The sequence below is a fragment of the Folsomia candida genome, unplaced genomic scaffold (assembly GCF_002217175.1).
Source record: "Folsomia candida strain VU population unplaced genomic scaffold, ASM221717v1 Fcan01_Sc010, whole genome shotgun sequence".
Lineage (NCBI taxonomy): Eukaryota > Metazoa > Arthropoda > Collembola > Entomobryomorpha > Isotomidae > Folsomia > Folsomia candida.
The window spans coordinates 2,429,115-2,439,042 of NW_019091202.1; the positions used below are offsets into that span (position 1 = coordinate 2,429,115).

Here is a 9,928-nt window from a genome sequence, read left to right on the forward strand (position 1 = left end):
TTTGGGTTCCGCCGAATGGGATTTTTATGGCGAATTTTTGTCGACAAAAGTATTTTCGCTAAACTGACCTTCCCACATACATATGTACATAAGCCCACGCCCTTGACTCTAAATAGAGTTCAAACGAGCTTCATACCTTTTTTGTTCATTAAATTTCCTCCTATATATGAAATATGTAAAGAATGATAAAGTGAAGAGATTTTAAGACAACTTTCCAATTTCGTTTTCCTCATTGAGAATCCTGAGGCGATACGGGAACGGGAATAAACTGATATTTTTCACGATACTTGTTCCCTAGTAGGAAATTCTTACCAGTGTCATTAACTAATTTTTCCGTAATAACGTGATTTAGTAGGTTTATCTATAGTTAATGCATTCGAAATCGTGCTAATAAACATTTTTATGTTTCCTCTAAAACTACCTAAATCGCCAAACAATTTCCTTATAAAGCTCCCTATAAATTCCCCCGAAATCAAATTCGACACTGACCTTAGCTAACTGCTATAGCAAGTGCGATATAGCTGCATAAATGGGTAAAATTACTAGCAAACTTGGACATTGAATTATTGAAAAGTTGTCCCCACAAAAGCGACGACATTCATTAAAACTAAATTGTAAAAATATATCATCATTCTTTTTAAAATTATCCGAACAGCGTTATGTTTCCCTACTTTGTATGCGTTTAACTCTTGTGCTACGTTTTTTGGAAACGAAGAACAGACCATTTTAGGCCGAAGGGTTTTCCACCAGGTATTTTATTATTTGTAATTCAAATTTCATCGATTCACTAAATAAAATCGATCGATTTAATTCTTCATGCGTTAAAATTAGGATATTATTGTAATATACATATTTACCCCGTAGTTTTAAATTTGCAAATTTACTTTCCCAATTTATTTCGTTAAAAAAATAGGTCCTACACAATGGCCAATTTTCGGAAATCTGCTCCAATTTCGCAAATCTCCTCTAAGGGCGATGACAAATTGGCGGGATAGATACGGGAAAATTGTTGGACTTCGATTAGGGGATTTTCGGTATTAACCAAAGATTTCTTTCAAATGAAGGTCGTCAAAATAATTTAGTGTATATGCATCAGCGCCGTGCAACTAAATGACTATGACCTGATCAAGGCGGCATTTTCAAATCCGGAATTTAATGGACGACCTGAATTCAAACCACTTCATTACTTAATGGGTGGACAGGAACATGGTAAAGATACATATGCTTTCAAATTTCTGGACAAGTCATATGAAATTGTAGTTAATTAAAATTTATCAGTTGCTGGTTTCCCGTAGGGTAAAATTGTCGCAATAACATTTCATTAAGGTGGCATTATATGCGGAGTAGAGTTTTTTGATATATTAATTGAAGTATAATTTTTATTCCAAAGAACACTAACTTCTCAAGGGGACTCGTGGAGTACGATTCGAAATTTTACAGTGAAAAATCTTAGCTCGCTCGGATTCGGAAAGAAGTGCATGGAACCTTTTCTTCAATCGGATATTGAAGAATTGGTAGACTCACTTTCAAAAGAGGTGGGAAACAGGGTCGATTTTAAAGATAAATTTTACACTCCGGTTACAAACCATCTTTGGAATATTTTGACGGGGGAGGAAATTCGAGACAAGAAATTTTGTCAGGAAACTTTAACATAGTTGCATAGGTAACAAAATTGAAAACCTTTAGCAGCTTTATATACACTCTAATAAATACCCTAATAAATTAATAAATTAATAAACACTCTAATAAATTAAAAAGCCGTAACCAGAATTTGTTCCATTCCTTTTTACGAAATTTGATAAAAGTTGCCGATATAATTTAATGTCAAATTTATAATGCCCAACCAAAATTTATTTTCTTCCAATCAAAACTAATAATTTTCGCAACACTAAAATGTGCAACCAATCGATTTGTTTTCTAACTAAAATTTAAATTAGAGGCAAAATTATTTGTTTGTAATATTTTATGTTCATTTTGGTTGGATCAACAAATAAATTGGATGCACAATTTAAATTTGTGAAAAGTGTAGCTTTTGTTTGGAAGAAAAACTATTTTGGTTGGGCTATTATGCTGGTACTCTAATTCAGTTATTTTTTTCAAGATCGCTATGGCAACCGATCGGGAGTGCGATATGGTTTCTACCCTGGTTGACCGAATTATTCCCGGGATTAACGGGGTTAAACCGGATAAAAAATGTTCCTTCAATTTTACACGATGAAGTAAAACGACAGGCACTAATGAATAAAAATAATTCATCATTGTTGAATGATAACCTCGTGACTGCATTTTTGAAAGAAATTCAAAACGCAGAAGGAGACGAGGGGTCACATTTTCATAAAAATAAAGGAGGTATGTTTGCATTAATATTTAAATTTTCAAATTCAATTCTCGGGAATTTTTCCAATTCACATTTTAAAGTTTACTTTTAGCTAATCACATGCAAGGAACGATTATAAACTTGTTCGTCAGCGCGGCAGAAGCAATGACGAACACGCTAAATTGGGCGCTTCTCTACTTGTCATTATATCCCGAAATTCAGGACAAATTGGCGAAAGAGATTTTAACGGTGATTGGATCCGACCGGTGCCCTTCGCTGGAGAACTTTGAAAAGTAAGCTGTTTTAGATAGCGATAATTCCTTGACTAACTATTCTCAAGCGGCCACCATACCTGTTCCATTTCATTCATTTCAACGATTAAGGTAGTGAATTAAAATGAATTTCGTGTGATTTTAAATTTTTGTCATTTCAGATGAATGCGTGTGAATAAAAAAATTTTCACTCCTTTCATTTCTCATCGTATGCTTAATATATGGGGTAAAGTAAGAAATGAAGTCCGATGAAGTGAAATGAAATGATGCTGAACTAAAATGACTGAACGTAAATGAAAGCCTTCAGTCAGAAATCGGGTGACTGAAATTTGATTGAAAACTAAATTTTTGAACAACTATGGTGGCGATAAGATTTCTGACACATCATTTAAAAATTATCTACGCTAAATTTCTACGTGATACATTTCAAGTCTTAAAATACCCGGATTGATAGATAAGATAACAGTAAGGAAATCTCTCTCTGGTAAAAATTAGTTTTTAAAAAATTACAAATTTATTTAGAATGCCTTACACGAAGGCCGTCATGCAAGAAGTCTTACGAATTTCGAGTACTTCTCCGTTCTCCAATTTCCAAATGACTACTCAAGATGTAACCTTCGAGACCTACTTTATTCCCAAAGGCACCACCATTATCGCCAATTTGTACGGAATTCATCACGATCCAAAGTTCTACCCGGAACCGGAAATATTTAATCCAGACCGTTTCCTGAATGACACCAGATCTCGTGATGCCCCACCACCATTTCTCCCATTCTCAGTCGGCCTCAGAACTTGTCCAGGACAAACGTTTGCGCGAAATGATTTTTTTCTTGTGTTGGCCTCACTCTGTCAGAAATTTGAGTTTCAGTGGGATCCAAAAGTAGAGAAGCCAAGTAGTGATTTTTTAACGGAAAAATGCCATGTCATCTTTTTCAGATTTACCCCAAAATTTAAACTTTTGTTGGCGTGCCGAGAAAAATTAGATAGCGATGAAGAGATGTGATAGGAGGGCTATTATGTAGGACCTACCAGGAAGTAAATATTGCGATTTTTTTTAGTTTTTAGCTGCACATAACTATTAAAATTATTTAAATGATAAAAAAACTTAGTTTTAGGAAAATTGACGCATAATGACAAGAAATTTAAATAGTAAAGGGTGAACAACTTAAAAGTGGTACACCACCTAGTCACAATTTATGAGATTAGGAATGTAATTAAATCAAATGCTTGATGAATTTGAATAAAAATTTCACTACTTATTATCAGCTGCATTGTTGATCTTTTGATTGCACCAGTGCTATGTGTCGTTAGATTTGACAATAGTTACGGCATTTTATCATCTTTAATATTGCACCACACTGCTTCTCGTATATCTAAAATTAAAGTTTGCCACTATCCTCCTTAGTCGGTTTTGCTTCTTGTTTAGACGTCGTACATTGGTTAGCGTCAAAACGCAAAAATATTGAACTATCAGTGTACAATGGTCGGGGATTTTTTCATAAATATACAAAATTGTACATTTTTCAAAACTTTAGCTACCTGGGAAATGGTTTGGTTTTGTTTTTGGTTCTCAAGTCTCCGACGAGGATGCTACAGTGAGCAAAAAAATTAAGTGGACCTTTGCGTTTTTTTAATTGCGATATGATCCCGAGCACTTAGAGCTTCGAAACTCTGCACGCAGTTGTATAAACTAATTGGCGAATAATCCCTCGTCGCCGAATTTGAAGGTCACCGCGCTGTCCAAGGTCAGAATTTTTTTACCATTTCAAAATGAGAGGCCAAAATGAAAACTTCATGGGTGATTTTTTAGGACTTTCTAACATTTTTTATTGGTTGCGGCAAGGCCTCACGAAAAAAACGAGCTATCGCTCGACCGTGTACGATTTTCTTGACGCCCACAGGAATTTTTCGCCATAAGCGGTTTTGAAGGCTAAAATCGTGACCGTGGCGAAATTCAAAGAATTGAAATATACAAAAGCATATATTCAATGTTTATGTTTCACGCATACTCTTAATCTTAACTACAAAATAAGTATGCACTATGCGCACATGCGAAAGGTCTGTTACAGTGTATTAAACAATTGAGTCCACGGTACGACGCCCCTTCATTCAGCATTGAATAAATTATTTGTTTTTGAAAGTTTGACTACGAAATACGTATCTGTAACTCAGAATATAATACGGAATCTAACTTTCGTAGCCAATTTCATGCGAACCAATTATTTTAGCGGGCATTGTGAGATCTGTCCGGGAAAAATAATACTCGTCATCAAAAAATTGAGTATACGCTGCGAGTTTAGTTGAAATATTTTCGTTTTCTTGACCTCCAGCCTTCAGTAAATTAAAATTATAATTAATCACAGTTTATCGTTGCTAATAAAATAACTTTCATTGTGTACTTCAATAATGCAGATGATAGGTCTTCGCGAAAGTGGCGAGACATGAGCTTTGTCATGAGGAAAGAAAAAAAAATGTTTCCTTTCACCAGGCAAGACCTGGGTACGACAAAATCTATAAAAAATCGAACAGAAGAAGTGGAGGATTCCAAAAAGTATCACCAAGTGGAAAGCCACTCGCTCCGTGGCAAATTGGACAGGAATAGGTCGAAAACGAAAAACCACAGCTCATGTGGGCCGAAAAATGGTCAATAAAGTGAGGTCAGCAAGGAGATATAAGAATAAAAAATTGCTGCAGAACTAAATTAAAAGTTCAGCCAGTCCATTAATCCGCAAACTGCGAGAATCATGCGGTAGGAAAATTTTTTTAATGCCCAAGTTGCACGGAAGATACCATTCATTGAAAAGCATAATCAACGCCTACGCCTGGAATGGGCTACGGATCACAGCGCCTGGACAAATAACGATTGGAAACATGTCCGCTGGACCGACTAAATCAAGTTGAAGTTTTTTAGTGCAGAATCAGTTGTTTGTAAGTGGAGAAAGAGTAACGAGGCACTAAAACCGGAATGCATCCATTAGAAAGTAAAACGCGGAGGTGGTTCCGTAATGGCTAGGGGTCCATAATCTGGAAAACTGTTGTCAAATTACACTTTATCGGCGGAATTATGACTAAGGAATTCTATCTGGACATTTTAAAGAAAAATTTGATCCTATCCCCTCCAAACCTAAGAATTCGGTGCGATTACTATTTTCAACAAAACTCGGACCCCAAGCATCTGCGAAGATAGTGACCAGCTGGTTCCAAGACAAGAAGGTTAAAATACGTCCCTGGACTTGACTCTCAATGAACATTTGCGTTCAGAACTCGAACACAAAATTGCCAACAGGTCATCATCTAGCAAGGATAACTTGAATACCATTATTGCTGGTCCATGGTAGCATTTAGACCCAGATTTTACAAAAAATTGTTGGAATCCATGCCCAGACGAATTCAAACTGTTAGTGAAGGTAAATGTGGTTCATCACGCTGCTAGGTTAAATTTGTTAATTATAAAAATGCATCATTTTCGTACCGAGTACTCATTTTTTTTACTTCAAATTTACAGATTTTTGGGTTGTTAATTTATTTCTGGACAAACGGACTGATATATTGAAAAATGCTTTTCACAATTGGATTCAGCATTAAATTTACCATTATATAGTCAACCTTCCATATGTTAGTAATTTCTATGCAATAAGTTGTCAACAGTTGAATGCAGAGGCGTGGTACCGTGGACTCAATTGTTTGATACACTGTATGTGAAAATGTTCTTATGTATGCAATACATTAAAATTAAGCAATACCGCCGTTATTTGAAGTCTGTGTGGATCATTTGTTCAAGCTAATGCCTCTATTTATGGATAATTTAATTTTTAACATGGTACAATGACATTAATTTTCAGCATCCGTTCATATTGAGTCTCATTCACTGAGCAAATCACGCGGGACATATGGCACGTGCCAAAAACCTGGTCAAGTCTTCCCTGATGCAGGGGCACCTGGAAGCTGTGTTCTTTACGTGAAATGTAAATGGCAAAAGGACGATGGTGGTTGGCAAGTGGATAAATTTAGCTGCAGCAACCTCCAAGTATACAGCCTGTTGGATGAGAAGTGTGTCGACACAGATGCCGTGAATGTGCAAAATCCCGAAAAGTTCAACTTATAAGAATCGAAAAATTGACGATGCAAAGAATATTTGCAAAAAGGAGGGAGGAATGACGGGTGGAAAATTCTGTCGATTAGGTTTGCGTATACTTACTATTAAGGGGTGAAAGCCCTTAATAAGATCGTTATGTCCGTCTGTCCGTCCGTCCGTCCGTCCGTCCGTCTGTCCGTCTGTCTGTCCGTAGCTCCGATAACTTTTGAACGAAAAGACATAGACACTTGAAATTTTGAACATAAACTCCTAACGTCAATGGACAGGACGAGTTCGAAGATGGACACTGTGACATCGTCACCTGTGACGATGACGTCGTCCCAGTGACGAAAAGTGACGAAAAAGTGTCACTTGTCAGTTTTGGCATGTGACACATCATTTTTAACTAATTTTCAATGTCAAATTCAATGGTGACCTCCATTTTGACCTCAGAGGTCATGTAAAGGTCATAGGACATATCTATTTCAATTTCAACTGAAATTTAACCCCGAATTCAATGGTGACCTCCATTTTGACCTCAGAGGTCATATAAAGGTCACATAAGGGTTATCAACTGTTAAATTTGACACAAATAAGACACAAAAGTCGAAAACACGTCAGAAGTGTCAATCTTAACAAATTTTCGAACAATTTGATATTCACATTGACGTATGACACTCCTTTCACCCCTTGGTTACATGCGATGTAACGGTTTATTATGAGTGTGCATTGGGGAAAGATACTAAAAAAGAGTGGGCCCTTCGTGAAGGCCAGTGCAGTAAGGACATGCTGTTTAATAGCGAAGACACCCATGGAGAGAAGGGTCCGAACTGCTTGGTTCCTAAATCGGTATCAAAATTTAATAAGGGTATGTTTGATTACACCAGTTATGCATATGTACATAAAAAATGGAATGCAAAATGTTTTTTTTAAAATTTAACTCAAAATTTCTCTACTGATTAGTTTTGTAATTCGAAATTATATATTAAAATAAATCGACAATTAGTAAACAAGATTAACTTTCAACAAGATTAACTTATGGCTTTTATGTGTGTTTCAAGTAGATACTTGACTTGCTACTTCTGCTTATTGTGAGTGAATGTAACAAGTCAGTGTATGTCCCCTTAAAAAATATAAGCCTATAAGTGTATCTGTCACTTCAGGAAAGGTATGTATGCGTTCCTTTAATCTAAATTTAACGTAGACCTCGTTAGTTACCAGCAAAATTAAAGAATCCTAAATTTAGGTATGCAAACTCAACTCCTCAAACTTTTACTGTTTTTAAGCACTCAGTTGCAGGAAGTGGAACAACTTGTCGGGTATCCTGTTTTAGTTCGACCAGTAAAAAAATTGCATTCACTTTATTAAATCAAGACTCGAAAATTCATCGCCCGAAAATGAAATCCGGAAAAAATTATAAGTATAGAAGTTTTAATCTAATGATTTTGCTACTCCTACTCGCGACTGCGTACTCCATGACTGTTACCATCACGAGGGATATGATAAAGCAACTATCTAAGATCACAAAAACGCTTAAATTATGAAAATCCGATCAAAATTGGATTTTTGGTGATTTTTTGAATGAACGAAAACAGGGTATTTTTCGTGTTTTTCGCACCTTTGAGTGGGTGTGGCGGTCGCAAATGGGGCCATGGAATGAAATCCTTCTTCACTTTTGCTAGACTCACCTAGGACTACAACATATCCAAAGGGCATCAAGATCGGTGATTCTGTCGGTGAAGGGTTGTCCTCCTCAGTATAAGCAAAATTTTTATGAGACTGACAATGCCGTAGTTTTTCAGAATTATCAATTTCTATAAAACTTTAATTACGTACGTGTCGATTTAGAGTAAATAACGTTTCGCAGTTGATTTGAAGAAACACTCCCATTTGGTACACTTTACTGAAAATCAAGTAATTCCAGTGAAGCAGCAATTTGTATTTTACAAAGCGAAGAACGAGTCGTTTCGCGGGAAAAATCCGTCATTAGTACTATGTAAACTTTGATTTTAATAATTGTGTAAAATTTGAAATTTTATTTTAGGCGATCGCTGGGTATACGATCCTTTAATTTTTGGCTGTCAAGTTGCCCCTTGGGTCCGTGACATCACCTGCATTGGTCATAGCGAGTGCATTGTGGCCTGCCCGGCGCCAAACTGTGAAGTTGACGGGGATAAGCAGTGCATCGTTTTTGATGGGGCGGATAATCACGACTTTTCCGTCGAGCTAACATTTTTTAACGACTACTTCAACTCCTTGTCGTCTTGCCTGTGGTGGAATAATCACTTCAAAAGTTTGCCCGTCTCAGCGAATGGGAGCCTCCATGACGCCTAGGACTTTGCCAGACTGTCGTTCAACGTGGGATATTTACCAAATGGAGGTTTTTTTTCTGGCTTGATGTTCGATTAAAATTATGTTGGGCTTCATGATATTTATAATTTGTCCATCTTTCATTGTTTGAAATACATATTTACATATGTGGAAGTAAAGTTTTATGTATCTGTGTAGAATACAATTTGTAAAATAAATTCCATGTCTCGTTACGATTGGATTGCATACTGTTGGGTTTTTCGGATCTTTTACACCTCGCCTGCAATGCTTGCAGCTACGTCACGGCCTTATGCAGGTATCATATGTTGTGTTTTCATCCGACCATTTTTGGGTCTTGTAATGATTCCAAAATTATTTGCGTATATTATCGTGAATTTTAGTGTGCAAATTCCTGGTACTTGTAAAAAAGTGCGTTCTACCGTGATGGGTGCTACATAATGATCTGTCTGCAGGTCCATCACGTGACTGCAAGCATTGCAGGCGGGGTGTAAAAGATCCGAAAAACCCAACAGTACCTAGCTCAATTCGATATAGCGAAAAAGGTCTTATCACAGTCAGGCTAGCAGGCTTTTTTCATAGATGTGCAGGTAAATTCATGTGCATATGTACCTAGCTACCCTCAAGGGTCATATGACTCGTGAAGGTGGTTAAGAATATTTTAGTTCTGCTTTTGGATATACATAGACATCTAATTTTGAAAATATCGATTTGGAACGGCCTGATACACATGAGGTGCTGAAACGCAAATATATTGGGTTTAAACTTTTTATGGGTTCAGCGTTTTGGGTGGCGATTTCAGAAATCACCGTTATTATTAGTTCAATTATTATTAGCTTACCCTGCATATGGTAGCACGAGAGCTATCGATTGAATTCCTCCTATCCGTCTGTGTGTTCACGAGTTTTTTGCATAAATTTATGCTAATTAAACAAC

General features: G+C 36.5%; 1 protein-coding gene across 1 annotated transcript; it reads left to right on the top strand.

Moving 5' to 3' along the window:
* The first annotated feature begins 250 nt into the window (after nucleotides 1-250).
* On the top strand, nucleotides 251-3,854 carry LOC118436713 (cytochrome P450 2J2-like). Its single transcript, XM_035855278.1, has 7 exons — nucleotides 251-750; nucleotides 914-1,034; nucleotides 1,097-1,209; nucleotides 1,391-1,663; nucleotides 2,102-2,349; nucleotides 2,430-2,610; nucleotides 3,112-3,854. Exons 5-7 carry the CDS (start codon nucleotides 2,238-2,240, stop codon nucleotides 3,590-3,592), a joined length of 774 nt encoding a protein of 257 aa, XP_035711171.1. The 5' UTR covers nucleotides 251-750; nucleotides 914-1,034; nucleotides 1,097-1,209; nucleotides 1,391-1,663; nucleotides 2,102-2,237; the 3' UTR covers nucleotides 3,593-3,854.
* Nucleotides 3,855-9,928: the final 6,074 nt, after the last annotated feature.

Bases quoted from the DNA above. Each gene is read 5' to 3' on its own strand.
- LOC118436713 (XM_035855278.1), top strand. From the start codon at position 2,238: ATGAATAAAAATAATTCATCATTGTTGAATGATAACCTCGTGACTGCA. The intron at 2,350-2,429 runs GTATGTTTGCAT...GTTTACTTTTAG, and splicing joins TTTTCATAAAAATAAAGGAG to CTAATCACATGCAAGGAACG. The intron at 2,611-3,111 runs GTAAGCTGTTTT...AAATTTATTTAG, and splicing joins TCGCTGGAGAACTTTGAAAA to AATGCCTTACACGAAGGCCG.